Genomic DNA, 14,725 nt, shown 5'->3' on the forward strand with positions numbered 1-14,725 from the left:
AGGGTACGGGCAGCCGAGTTTTGGATGACCTCAAGTTTACGTATCGTGGAATGTGGGAGGCCAGCCAGGAGTGCGTTGGAATAGTCAAGTCTAGAGGTAACAAAGGCATGGATGAGGGTTTCAGCAGTAGATGAGCTGAGGCAAGAGCGGAGACAGGCGATGTTAGAGGTGGGAGTAGGCGGTCTTTGTTATGCTGTGGATATGTGGTCAGAAGCTAATTTCAGGGTCATAGATGACACCAAGGTTGCGAACAGTGTGGTTCAGCCTCAGACAGATGTTAGGGAGAGGGATGGAGTCAGTGGCTGGGGAACGGAGTTTGTGGCAGGGACTGAAAACAATGGCTTTGGTCTTCCCAATATTTAATTGGAGAAAATTTTTGCTCATCCAGAACTGTATGTCGGACAAACAGTCTGACAATTTAGACACCGTGGAGGGGTTGAGAAGTGGTGGTGAGGTAGAGCTGGGTGTCATCAGCGTACATGTGGAAACGACGCTTATTTTCGGATGATGTTGCTGAGGGGCAACATGTAGATGAGAAATAGGAGGGGGCCAAGGATAGATCCTTGGGGGACACCAGAGGTAACGATGCAGGAGTGGGAAGAGAAGCCGTTGCAGGTGATTCTCTGGTTATGATTAGATAGATAAGAATGGAACCAGGCGAGTGCAGTCCCACCCAGCTGGACGACGGCGGAGAGGCATTGGAGAAGGATGGAGTGGTCAACCATGTCAAAGGCTGCAGACAAGTCAAGAAGGATGAGGAGGGATAATTTACCTTTGTCACAGTCACAGAGGACGTCATTTATGACTTTGATGGGAGCTGTTTCAGTACTGTGGCGGGGCGGAAACCTGATTGGAAGGATTCAAACATGGAATTGCAGGAAAGATGGGCACGGATTTGGGAGGCGACAACATGTTCAAGGACTTTGGAGAGGAAAGGGAAGTTGGAGATGGGGCAGTAGTTTGCAAGGACGGAGGGATCAAGGTTTGTTTTTTGAGGAACGTACGGCCCAGGAAACTCTCGGCCTCCCTGTTGCTCCGCAGTTACTCCAGCTGCCCCTCAAGCTTGGAAACCCTGACCTCGAGCTCAAGCAGCTGGAAACACTTCCTACACACATGCGATAGAAGGATAGAAGCAAAAGACAGGAAGGAGAAAAGCAAAAGTGGCAGTCAGCGAAATCAAGGGTGTAAATCAAACATGGCCACAGTAAATAATAATTCTAATAGGTCTAAGCATTAAAAAAACAAGCCTGAAGGCTTTGGGGGAAAAATTGGGTGAGTAGTGCCACCTGTTAGCGCCTAAAGAGGCAGTCAGTGGCTGTAGCGCCACTGCCTGCGCCTCCCGCGATGTTCAGCAGGGGCGCTAATGGTGGCGTTAGCCTTTTGCGCTGCGCCGCCACTGATGACATCATCGGTGTGCGCAGCACCCCGATCGCGATATTTGGTAGCGAACGCCGCTGTAGCGCCGTTCGCTACCCGCGCCCGGTTCACGGGGCCTTGCTGCGCCGGCAGAGGCGCAAGTTAAGGTGGAGGTGCGGGACGGCTGCTTTTTCGGCGGCCGCCTGCCAGCAGCTCCGTCCCCGGCCTCCTGGTCCCCCCCACCGCGGCATTGCCGGCTGTTTCCCGAGAGCCCGGCACTTCTCCTTGGTGCCGGGCTCTTTTGCCGGCACTCGCGATCGGGGCTCGCGCTGTTGCAGGCCCCTCCCCCGTAACAGTGGGAGGAAGGCCTGCAGTACCACAGTGTGCCGTGCCGCAGCATGTGGCACTGCGGCACGTAGCGCTGCGAAATTCACTTTCAGCGCCCTAAGAGGGACGCGGAGCGTCTCGAGCCGCGCCACATCTCCCTCTAGGGGCACTTCAACTGAATTTGTGGCGATCGCTAATGCGGCAATCGCGGCGCAAATTCCAGCGCCCAGGCGAACTTTGCGTTGCTTGGGCGCCTCAGGCCAATTTCTAGGCCTTTGTGTCTTAATGCGAGGAGCATTCATAATAAGGTGGATGAATTGGCTGTGCAAATAGATGTAAATGGATATGAAATAATTGGGATTATGGAGACATGGCTCCAGGGTGACCAAGGCTGGGAATTTAACATCCAGGGGTATTCAATATTCAGGAAAGACAGGCAAAAAGGAAAAGGAGGTGTGGTAGCATTGCTGGTTAAAGAGGAGATTAACACAATAGTAAGGAAGGATGTTAGCTCTGATGATGTGGAATCTGTATGGGTAGAGCTAAGAAATACCAAGGGGCAGAAAACATTAGTGAGAGTTGTATACAGACCCACAAACAGTAATGCTGAGTTTGGGGATGGCATTAAATGGGAAATTAGAGACGCGTGCAATAAGGGCACAGCAGTTACCATGGGTGACTTTAATCTACATATAGATTGGGCTAACCAAATTAGTAACAATACCGTGGAGGAGGAATTCCTGGAGTGTCTACGGGATGGTTTCCTGCACCAATATTTCGAGCAACCAACTAGAGATCAGGCCATCTTAGACTGGGTATTAAGTAATGAGAGAGGATTAATTAGCAATCTTGCTGTGCAAGGCCTCTCGGGGCGGAGCGATCATAATATGATATTTTTCATTTAAGATGGAGAGTGAAGTAGTTGACTCCGAGACTAGGGTCCTGAATTTAAATAAAGGAAACTACGATGGTATGAGGCACGAGTTGGCTAGAATGGATTGGGGAATGTTAAAGGGTTGACGGTGGATAGGCAATGGCAAACATTTAAAGATCGCATGGATGAACTACAGAAATTGTTCATCCCTGTTTGGCATAAAAATACAACAAAAAAGGTGACTCAACCGTGGCTAACAAGGGAAATTAGGGATAGCATAAGATCCAAGGAGAGGACATATAATTTGGCCAGAAAAAGCAACAAACTTGAGGATTGGGAACAGTTTAGGATCCAGCAAAGGATTACAAAGGGATTAATTAAGAGGGGGAAACTAGATTGAGAGTAAGCTTGCAGGGAACATAAAAACTGACTGTAAAAGCTTCTATACATATGTGAAGAGAAAAAGGATTGGTGAAGTCAAGCATAGGTCCCTTGCAGTCAGAATCGGGAATTTATAATGGGGAACAAAGAAATGGCTGACCAATTAAATACATACTTTGGTTCTGTCTTCACAAAGGAGGACACAAATAACCTCCCAGCGATGTCGGGGAACATAGGGTCTAATGAGAGGGAGGAACTGAATGAAATCAGTATTTGTAGGGAAATGGTGTTCGGGAAATTGATGGGATTGAAGGCCGATAAATCCCCAAGACCTGATCTACATCCTAGGGTACTTAAGGAAGTGGCCCTAGAAATAGTAGATGCATTGCTGGTCATCTTCCAAAATTCTATAGACTCGAACAGTTCCCATGGATTGGCAGGTAGCTAATGTTACCCCACTATTCAAAAAAGGTGGTAGAGAGAAAATGGGGAATTATAGACCGGTAAGCCTGACATCGGTAGTGGGGAAAATGCTAGAGTCCATTATAAAGGATGTAATAGCAGAGCACTTGGAAAACAGTGACAGGATCGGACAAAGTCAACATGGATTTACAAAAGGTAAATCATGCTTGACTAATCTACTGGAATTTTTTGAGGATGTAACTGGTAAAATAGATAAGGGAGAACCAGTGGATGTGGTGTATTTGGACTTTCAGAAGGCTTTCGATAAGGTCCCACATAAGAGATTAGCGTGTAAAGTTAAGGCACATGGGATTGGGGGTAAGGTACTGACTTGGATAGAGAACTGGTTGGCAGGCAGGAAGCAAAGAGTTGGAATAAACGGGTCTTTCTCCGAGTGGCAGGCAGTGACTAGTGGGGTACCGCAGGGATCGGTGCTAGGACCCCAGCTATTCACAATATATATTAATGATCTAGACGAGGGAACTAGATGTAATATCTCCAAGTTTGCAGATGACACAAAGCTGGGTGGGCGTGTGTGCTGTGAGGAGGATGCCGAGAAACTCCAGTATGATTTGGACAGGTTGGGTGATTGGGCAGATGCATGGCAGATGCAGTATAATGTGGATAAATGCGAGGTTATCCACTTTGGTGGCAAAAACAGGAAGACAGATTATTATCTGAACGGCAAAAGATTGGGAGAAGGGGAAGTGCAATGAGATCTGGGTGTCCTTGTGCACCAGCCGCTGAAGGTAAGCATGCAGGTGCAGCAGGCGGTTAAGAAGGCAAATGGTATGTTGGCTTTCATAGCGAGACGATTCGAGTACAGGAGCAAGGATGTCTTGCTGCAGTTGCACAGGGCCTTGGTGAGACCACACCTTGAGTATTGTGTGCAGTTTTGGTCGCCTTATCTGAGGAAGGATGTTCTTGCCATGGAGGGAGTGCAGCGAAGATTCACCAGACTGATACCTGGGATGGCAGGAATGACGTATGAGGAGAGATTGGGTCGATTGGGCTTGTATTCGCTGGAGTTTAGAAGAATGAGGGGATCTCATTGAAACTTATAAAATTCTGACAGGACTAGACAGACTAGATGCAGGAAGGATGTTCCCGATGGTGGGCAAGTCCAGAACCAGGGGTCACAGTCTAAGGATAAGGGGTAAGCCATTTAGGACAGAAATGAGGAGGAATTTCTTCACCCAGAGAGTGGTGAACCTGTGGAATTCTCTACCACAGAAGGTAGTTGAGGCCAATTCATTAAATATATTCAAGAAGGAGTTAGATATATTTCTTAAGGCTAAAGTGATCAAGGGATATGGGGAGAAGGCAGAGACAGGGTACTGAATTTGGATGATCAGCCATGATCTCATTAAATGGCAGAGCAGGCTCGAGGGGCCGAATGGCCTACTCCTGCTCCTATCTTCTATGGTCCCCCAAGACACATGAAGTGTCCTGAAGTTCCCACATGGAGCAGGAATTGCAAGCAACGGGTTATCAGCTGCCCATTCATGATCTTAAAAAATGTCTATTCCCTCTTTCAGAAGCTAATTAGTATCTTGTTTAAACTATTAATTTGAATTAACGTCTCTAGACCTCAGCTGTCATGTATCGCTGTCTCACGCTCCCTCTCTCGGACCATTCCTTGTTTTTTTTAAATACCAGAGCAGCACCACTCCCCTCACTCACCAAATTCCGAGTTTTGTACTCTGTAGATGCAGTACTCTGTCGAACTGGACTCCGTGCTACTTACTGTGTCTCGATCTCTGTTGGTAAAAAAAAAAGCATTATTTTAAAATAGCTTTTAAATTGTGACTGTGTCTCTGCTGAACTGGTTCTACTGGTTTTTCAGCTCTGCTGGCTTCTAGCTCGCAGCTGCTGTTTCACTTGCTGTCCGGTGACTCCTTCTACTGGTTTTCAGCTTTGCTGGTCGCTGGCTTGTGGTTTTACTTTTTTTCCGCCGCTTTGATCAACGGTGACTTCCAACTTGCGTCAATTTTGCCATCGCCTTTCCGCACCGCTACCGACTCTCATTCCTACAGAAACTACCTCCACTCTCAAACTCTCTACCCTTCAAATATCCGTGCCGGCTCCATCCTGCTTACGTCGGCCTCATCCCTCCTTGGGTCCTCTGACTTTGACCCTTGTCTCCCTACTGTTGTCTCCAGAAAATATGTATTCCATTAATTATTACATAACCAGGCCTATGCAACCTGAGTTATTCCCCGTGTCCATTCGCATGCACACTTTGGCTGCCGCTCCGGACCCGAGCCGTTCATTTCGGTCGCAATTTTTTCTCCCCCTTTTCCTTTACCCTATCCCTCCCTGACTGCTCTCTCCTGTCGTCATGCCGCCCTTCATCTCTCCTCTCTCTGATACTCTGCCCTCCCAAATCACTACCCCAATCCCTCCTCGCTCTTCGACTTTCCTACTCTCCTGCCGCCGTCCCTCTTAGATGAGCCTACAGCTTCCCTCTGTGCCTCTCTTGGCATCCTACACAGGGCCCATCGAGGCTCTCGTCGCTGCCTCCTTACGAGCAGCAACCCCAACTCTCCCATCCTACTCTCTTGCCGACCTTCCTGCCCAGCGCGCCCACTGGGGGCAAATCTTGCCAATCTCCTCCCCATCCAACTCACCCCTCCCAGTGCTGACCCTGTGGATGCTGGCAGTGGGGCAGCCATCACCGATCCTCTCCACATCTCCCACCAGAATGTCCATTCACTTGCGAACAAGGCCCTTGCCATCCATGAGCTTATCGTGGATGATCGCATCGACGCCATGGCCCTGACAGAAACTTGGTTGAGGGGAGATGACACCTTACCCTTAAATGAAGCCTCCCCACCTGGCTGTACCTTCCACCACTTGCCCAGCTCAGACCGCCGGGGTGGCGGTGTGGCTCTCATCACCAAATCACACCTTGGTCTGTCCCCCTACTCCTCTGGCACTTGCTCCTCCTTTGAGCATCTCCCCTTATTCCACCCCTCTCGCCCCTCATTTAAAATTCTCGTTTTCTACCACCCACCCAAGCACCACAAAAAATTTTAACACCGAGATATCTTCACTGCTCTCCTTCCTCAACCTCTGCACCGAGCGATTTCTCATCCTTGGTGATTTCAACCTCCATCTCAATTCATCATGTTCTCTCTCCTCTGAGTTCACTAGCCTCCTATCCTCCCTTAATCTCTCCCTCCATGTAAACTCCCCAACCCATATTCACGGCCACCCCCTCGACTTTACCATCTCTCGTGGCCTCGCTACTCCCATCGTGTCAATCGCAGATAAGGCCATCTCTGACCACTGCCTCGTATCGCTCTCGCCCACATCCCCCTTCCCCCCCCCCCTCCCAACCCCCCCGACAACCCTACATCCTTCTGTGCCCGCCCCTAGAAAAAACTCTCTTCCCAACTCTCTTACAACTGTATTTATGAAATCCCAACCGTCAAGCCTTTGACCCTCCATTCACCACAACATTTCTGCAGCAACCGATCTGCTCAATCACACACTCACCACCACCTTTGCTGCCCTAGTCCCTATTAAAACAATTCATCTCTCTCACCCTGGCCGTTCCCCCGGTACGGCCTTCATCTTAGCTCCCTTAATTACAAGGGACGCAGACTTCAATGGATATGGCGGACAACTGGTTTAGCCAGGTCCAGCCACTAGATCTGGTTGGACCACATAAAGCATTATCGGGTCTTGCTCTTGTCTGCCAAATTTGCTCACTATTCCAGAATGCAAAGATAAACCCTGGCTTCTATTCTCCACTGCTAACTGTCTTCTTAAACTCCTCCCCCCTGTCTCCTTCACCCTCACCTCCGACAAAAAGTGTGAGGAGCTCATGGACTTCTTTGTCTCTAAGTTTCAGACCATCCGTTCAGCTGCCTCTGCCACTTCCCTTCCATCCCCTAGCCCACTGGGCCAAACTTCCTCGAAGGTTCCCCCCTGCCCTAGCCCTGAACTCACATCTTTCTCCAGTTTCTCTCCGATCTCCCCTCGTGACCTCTCCGCGCTCATCTTGCCCATGAGACCCACTTCCTGTTCCTTCGACCCTATTCCCACCAAACTGCTGACCACCCAACTTCCTTTTCTGGCTCCCATGTTAGCTGACATTGTTAACGGTTCTCTCTCCCCAGGTACTGTCCCCCTCTCCCTCAAATCTGCCGTCATCACCCCTCAAAAAAAAAAAAAAAAAAAAAACAACCCTTGACCCCCTCTGTCCTTGCAAACTATTGCCCCATCTCCAACCTCCCTTTCCCCTCAAGTCCTTGAACGTGTTGTCGCCTCCCAAATCTGTGCCCATCCTTCCCGCAACTCCATGTTTGAATACCTTTAATCAGGTTAACCCACCCCCCCCCCCCCCCCCCAACCCCACCACAGTACTGAAATGGCTTTCATCAAAGTTACACAAATGACATCCTTTTGAGACTGTGACAAAGGTAAACTATCCCTCCTCGTCCTTCTTGACTTGTCTGCAGCCTTTGACACGGTTGACCACTCCATCCTTCTCCATCGCCTCTCCACCGTTGTCCAACTGGGTGGGACTGCACTCGCCTGGTTCCATTCTTATCTATCTAACCGTAGCCAGAGAATCACCTGCAACGGCTTCACTTCCCGCTCCCGCATCATTACCTCTGGTGCCCCCCAAGGATCTATCCTTGGCCTCCTCCTATTTCTCATCTACAAGCTGCCCCTTGGCGACATCATTCGAAAACACCGCGCCAGTTTCCACATGTACATTGACAACACCCAGCTCTACCTCACTACCACTTCTCTCAACCCCTCCACGGTCTCTAACTTGTCTGACTGCTTGTCCGACATCCAGTTCTGGACGAGCAGAAATTTTCTCCAATTAAATATTGGGAAGACCGAAGCCATTGTTTTCAGTTCCTGCCATAAACTCTGTTCCCTAGTCAGTGACTCCATCCCTCTCCCTAACATCTGTCTGCGGCTGAACCACACTGTTTGCAACCTTGGTGTCATATTTGACCCTGAAATGAGCTTCCGACAACATATTCGCAGCATAACTAAGACCGCCTATTTCCCCCTCTAACATCGTCCGTCTCCACCTCTGCCTCAGCTCATCCGCTGCTGAAACCCTCATCCATGACTTTGTTATCTCTAGACTTGACTATTCCAACGCACTCCTGGCCAGCCTCCTATCTTCCACCCTCCTAACTCCCATCACCCCTGTGCTCGCTGACCTACATTGGCTCCCGGTTAAGCAACGCCTCAATTTCAAAATTATCATCCTTATTTTCAAATCCCTCCATGGCCTCGCCCCTCCCTATCTCCGTAATCTTCTCCAGCCCCACAACCCCCCCCAACCCCCCACCGAGATATCTGCGCTCCTCTAATTCTGCCCTCTTGAGCATCCCTGATTATAATCGCTCAACCATTGGCAGCCGTGCCTTCAACCGTCTCGTCCCTCAGCTCTTGAATTCCCTCCCTAAACCTTTCTGCCTCGCCAGCTCTCTTTCTTCCTTTTAAGACACTCCTTAAAACCTACCTCTTTGACCAAGCTTTTGGTCACCTGTACTCATTTCTCATTATGTGGCTCGGTGTCAAATTTTTGCCTTGTAATACTCCTGTGAAGCGCCTTGGGCCGTTTCACTACGTTAAAGGCGCTATATAAATACAAGTAGTTGTTTATTTCACTGGTCTCCCAGCCAACATCCCATCTTCCACCCTCCATAAATTTAAGCTCAAGAAATAGCAGGAGAATTAAATAAGGAATTGAGGAGGGAGTGAAAGACAAAAGAGGAATGAGCGAGTGAGTGTGAGAGACAGAGTGATGCAAGGGGAGAGAGGGAATGAGAGAAGAGGAAATCAGACAGTGGAGAAATGAGACGGGCATGAGCGGGTACAAGTAAATAGTTGGAAACAAAGCATGTCAAAAGCCACATGAGGGGGCTACACTTCAAAATTACTTGGATGATGTGTTTAGTTACAGTGGGAATATCAATGAGCTGACAAAACGTGGCTATTTGTCAGTATACAGTTTTCTTTTCAGCTTTACAAGCTCTGACTACCCCTGCTTTAGAGGTTCGAAGGTTAGCTGAAGCAGAAGTACAAGGAAATGACAGTAAAACAGTAAACAAAAAATGTGTAAGATATTCGCTGGATTTTGGTGAAAGAAGTTTACCACGGAACGAAGAAGAGAGAAATCTATGGACAACTTGCAGAATATCTATCCGGTTACTGAAAGAGACTGATGTGTTTGATCTACATGCTGCCCCTTGGCGACATCATCCGAAAACACAGCGTCAGTGTTTCACTAATCTAAACACAAGCTTCTTTTTGTCAGTGTTGTTGGTAGAACAGCAATGTTATGGATTTGAAACAAAATTCCCTGTGTGTAAAAAGGCAATTTATGTGTATATATATATATATGTGTGCACAGGGTCGGGGGGCGGGGGGGGGGGGGGGGTTATTCAAATTAGACACCAGTTTTAAAAGCAGAGCTATATTTGACATTCTGAGCACTTGCTCTTTTCACCTGATGGAAATGCTGCTTTGTAAACCAGAAGTTCCTGCAACCTTTTAAAAATGCATACCTTGGAACCTTTTCTTGCGTGTTCGTTGATTGAGCGTAACGTTATTTTATAAAGACCTGTGCTTTTATATAAAAAATGAATTGAAATAATTTTGCTTGTTTCAACTTGTAGATGACTTTATTCAAGCACAGAAATGCAAAAAGAATTGAAGGCCTGGATCAGAATGTGTGGTAAGTAGGAACATTGAAACTTTCTAAGTGCAAGCCTGCATTTTTATTTTTAAGACTGTTGGCAAGTGTCGTCTTCATCAGGCTCCTAGCTGAGTGAACGCAGACTTAACGAGTTTTAGGATTCTTGTAAATGCTGTTTGGATTGTAGTCTAGTTGGGTGTGTCTACATAGATTCACATAGAATGCACAGTACAGAAACAGCAACCCAGCAGGTCCGTGCTGGTGTTTATGTTCCACACGGGCCTCCTCCCACCGTACTTCATCTAACCCCATCCTTCTATTCCTTTCTCCCTCATGTGCTTATCTAGCTTTGTCCTTTAATGCATCTCTGCTATTTGCCTCAGCTACTTTCTTGTCTTTAACTACAAACAAGGGGAGTCAGTGCTTGTTCCTCATCCCGGTCCTCTTCCTTCCGGTAAGAAGAACATTGAGGATCCCAGACCCCAGCGAGTTATAGCGGAACTTGTTATGCACCCTGTTTACAAGGTGGCACCAGGTAATTGCTGTACTTTTTAAAGTCATCATTGGACCATTCTAACGGGACCTTCCTATAGAATCTTGTTCATGTAAAGATCTTGCAGCAATTGGAATGAACGTATGAGGAGAGATTGTGTCGATTGGGCTTATACTCACTGGAGTTTAGAAGATTGAGAGGGGATCTCATCGAAACCTATAAAATTCTGTCAGGCCTGGACAGACTAGATGCAGGAAGGATGTTTCTGATGGCCAGGGAGTTCAGAACCAGGGGTCATAGTCTAAGGATAAGGGGTAGGCCATTTAGGCCTGAAATGAGGAGGAATTTCTTCACCCAGAGAGTGGTGAACCTGTGGAATTCTCTGCCACAGAGGGTGGTGGAGGCCAGTTCATTAAATATATTCAAAAAGGAGTTGGATATATTTCTTAAGGCTAAAGGGATCAAGGGATATGGGGAGAAGGCAGGGACAGGGTACTGAGTTTGGATGATCGGCCATGATCTCATTGAATGGCGGAGCAGGCTCGAAAGGCCAAATGGCCTACTCCTGCTCCTATCTTCTATGTTTCTATCCCAACAAACATACTTTAGTCTTATGGGGAAGGACTTTGATATTTACAGTCGGAACCTTGTTGGAGTCCCAGAATTATGGCGTTCCTGATCAAATTTCTTTCCGGCAACTGGATACCGTGCTTTTAACTGATAGACTTAGCAATAGAATTAAAACGTGTGATTCTTATAACCATGACTGCTGCTCACTCACTAAACTCACATCGGGTAATAGCTGGGTGTTAGTTCCAATTGAAATAGCGAGTGAGCAACAGTCACGGTTATAAGAATCACACGTTTTAATTCTATTACTAAGTTCAGATCTTAAAATGCAGAAATTACTCATTCTTTTCAATCCATTTTTAACAACATTTTCCACCACGCCTCTTTTAAGTCTCTGTATAAAAATCATCGTTCCCTGCCGCAGAAGGCAAGTGTGCTGTTCTTTACCTGGCCATGAGGGAGGTGAATGAGGGCGGGCCCAGGGTGACTGCCCGTAGTCTCCATGTTCCTGTGGGGAGTTGCCCTAACCTCTGCTGTGCAGGTCTCTCTGGTTGCTTGGCCAACCTGTAAACTCAACCTGCCCGAGGCTCTGTGTGGTACACACTGCAAGTCCAATGTTTTGTGCTGCCTCTCTGCCATTTCGATATATATTTCTTTAAAGCTTGAGGATGAAATCATACTGTGCAATGTTGCCTCGTTTAATTTCACCCAATTTTCTTTGCCTTCCCTCAGCTTTTTAAAATGCTTGCCGCATTGAAATGGATACAGAAGCCACAATTGGCATTGACATTTCTAGATTATACTACAGTCATTGCAGTTGCAGCTTAAATTCTCTTTTTTGTATTTATGATTGAAATTCAGATGTTTTAAAAATCTGATTTATTGCAAAAAAAAATGTCTTCTGTGCCATACTATCGCTTAAGCAAAGTTTTGGAAGCAGTATGATGTGTGTAATTAGAATATTGAAATTAAACTCTGATTGCACTAAGGTGCCTTTTGCACAAAAACCAATATTAAAAGGGTGGAATAGTTTCCATATAATCTGTACCAGGGTTTCCAAGGCTTGTGTCTATGTGAGCCACAGAGGTACATACTATGGAGCCTTAGGACTACACATAGAGACTGATCAAAAAAATCCATTTACCTTGCTATCTAAAATGGTGTCAATCCCCGGTTATAGGGCAGATTTCCTTCTTTTACGACCGGTACTGAGTGCCTGGAGGAAAATCCGACGCAGTCCCCTCGCTTTTTCCGTCCACTTATTTCGGGTCCGATGCAGGATTCGCATCCGAAACGCTATTTAACCTGACGTTCTCTTCACAGATCTGTTATGTATTTCCACCACTTTATTTATTAAAGTGTGCCCTGTTTTTTGTAGGGTTGAATTTTCCAAACTGGCTGCTGAGCCGGGGGTGATCAATCTCGGTCAGGGCTTCCCAGACCTGCCTCCTCCAGCTCATGTAAGAGAAGCCTTGGCTGATGCTGCAGCAGGCGAAAATTTCATGCTGAACCAGTATACAAGAGGATTTGTAAGTTCTTCTCATGACTCTTTACTGTACCTAAGTTGGTTTCAAACCTACAGTGTTGAGGACTGCAATGATGCTTAGTATGTTTGGAAAGTTGTTATTGTTATTCATTCATGCGAGATGAGGTTGTGGTAAGGCCGGCATTTGTTGCCCTGAATTCTTAGTCGGCTACCTCATCGGTCAATTAAGAGTTGACTGGCTTAGTGTGGAGCTGGTCACATATAGGCCAGGCCAGGAAAGAACAGCAGGTTTCCTTCCCTAATGTCTTTTGGATGAGACGTTAAACCGAGGCCCCGTCTGCTCTCTCAGGTGGACGCAAAAGATCCCACGGCACTATTTCGAAGAAGAGCAGGGGGGTTATCCCCGGCGTCCTGGCCAACATCTATCCCTCAATCAACATAACAAAAATAGATTAGCTGGTCATTATCACATTGCTGTTTGTGGGAGCTTGCTGTGTACAAATTGGCTGCCGCGTTTCCCACATTATAGTGACTACACTCCAAAAGTACTTCATTGGCTGTAAAGTGCTTTGAGACGTCCGGTGGTTGTGCAAGGCGCTATATAAATGTAGGTCATTCTTCTTCTTCAAAGGACACAAGTGAACCAGTTGGGTTTTTACAACAAGCTGCCACGGTGGGCTCTGAATTTGCGTTCTCTGGACTATTAGTCTGGCCCTCTGAATTACCACTATATCTCTCTCAACATTTTAATGTAATCAATACAGTAAATAGAGGTATCTGGTCTGCTTTCTGCTCTATTCTGTTTTCAACAGAATTTTATGAAACTATAACTTAATTGTTCTGCCAGTATCATGGCCGAGGGCAGCGTACGTGTGGAAAAGCAAAGGACACTAGTCCTGTTAAGAATTTATCTAGGTTGACACATAGTTCCACAGTTTTGCGTATTTGCCCTAAATGAGGGGTCGAACCTTCTATATGATGGGCTCAGATCTTTCAGGACGGCCTCTGCAGCTACATCAGCGTTCTGTTTCCCTTTTCATAGGGTACTTACATTGGGAATGCCACATTCAGAAGCATATCTTGAAGATCCAATCAGCTCTTTAACCAGTAGATTTGGTGCTAGACCTGAATCTGTTGTGTAGGTTACAGTACTTTACAACTTAGACCGTGGCTGCAATTACTTGCGGTGGGGGGGGGTCTCCAACCTCTGCCTAAGGTCTTTGGACTTGGGGGACCTTCAAACAGAAACTCTTGTGTGGAATTCTCAGTGGCTCAGTTTGGAGACTCTTAAACATGATCATGGGTTTCCACATTTAAAAAAAAAGCCCTACTCTGCATAGAAACATAGAAGATAGGAGCAGGAGTAGGCCATTCGGCCCCTCGAGCCTGCTCCGCCATTCAATGAGATCATGGCTGATCATCCAAATTCAGTATCCTGTCCCTGCTTTCTCTCCATATCCCTTGATCCCTTTAGCCTTAAGAAATATATCCAACTCCTTCTTGAATATATTTAATGAATTGGCCTCAACTGCCTTCTGTGGTAGAGAATTCCACAGGTTCACCACTCTCTGGGTGAAGAAATTCCTCCTCTCTCTGTCCTAAATGGCTTACCCCTTATCCTTAGACTGTGACCCCTGGTTCTGGACTCCCCGGCCATCAGGAACATCCTTCATGCATCTAGTCTGTCTAGTCCTGTTAGAATTTTATAAGTTTCAATGCGATCCCCTCTCATTTTTTTAAACTCCAGTGAGTATAAGCCCAATCGACTCAATCTCTCCTCATGCGTCATTCCTGCCATCCCAGGTATCAGCCTGGTGAATCTTCGCTGCACTCCTTCCATGGCAAGAACATCCTTCCTCAAATAGGGCGACCAAAACTGCACACAATACTCAAGGTGTGGTCTCACCAAGGCCCTGTTCAACTGCAGCAAGACTTCCTTGTTCCTGTACTCGAATCCTCTCGCTACGAAGGCCAACCTAGCATGATGTGTAGGTTTTAACAAGTTGATATTGGGGCACTCTCTATTGTTTCAGCTTCTCACCTCGCTTCCCCCTCCGCCCCTACCTATTCACCCTGATTGGATGCCTTGTATCATTT

At 47.0% G+C, this 14,725-nt stretch overlaps 1 protein-coding gene across 8 annotated transcripts in view; it reads left to right on the forward strand.

Annotated features, from left to right (window-relative positions):
- Positions 1–14,725, forward strand: part of LOC147122349 (kynurenine--oxoglutarate transaminase 3-like) — an 88,024-nt gene that overhangs the window by 14,437 nt on the left and 58,862 nt on the right. For all 8 annotated transcript variants that reach the window (XM_085983403.1, XM_085983401.1, XM_085983404.1 and 5 more), the window contains 2 exons: positions 10,060–10,118; positions 12,521–12,671. In XM_085983403.1, the coding sequence (XP_085839529.1) occupies positions 10,060–10,118; positions 12,521–12,671 (210 nt within the window). The remainder of the gene's footprint in view (positions 1–10,059; positions 10,119–12,520; positions 12,672–14,725) is intronic.

The sequence above is a fragment of the Somniosus microcephalus genome, chromosome 3 (genome assembly GCF_052327205.1).
Source record: "Somniosus microcephalus isolate GS21.2 chromosome 3, FLI_Smic_1.0, whole genome shotgun sequence".
In the NCBI taxonomy this organism is placed as follows: Eukaryota; Metazoa; Chordata; class Chondrichthyes; order Squaliformes; family Somniosidae; genus Somniosus; species Somniosus microcephalus.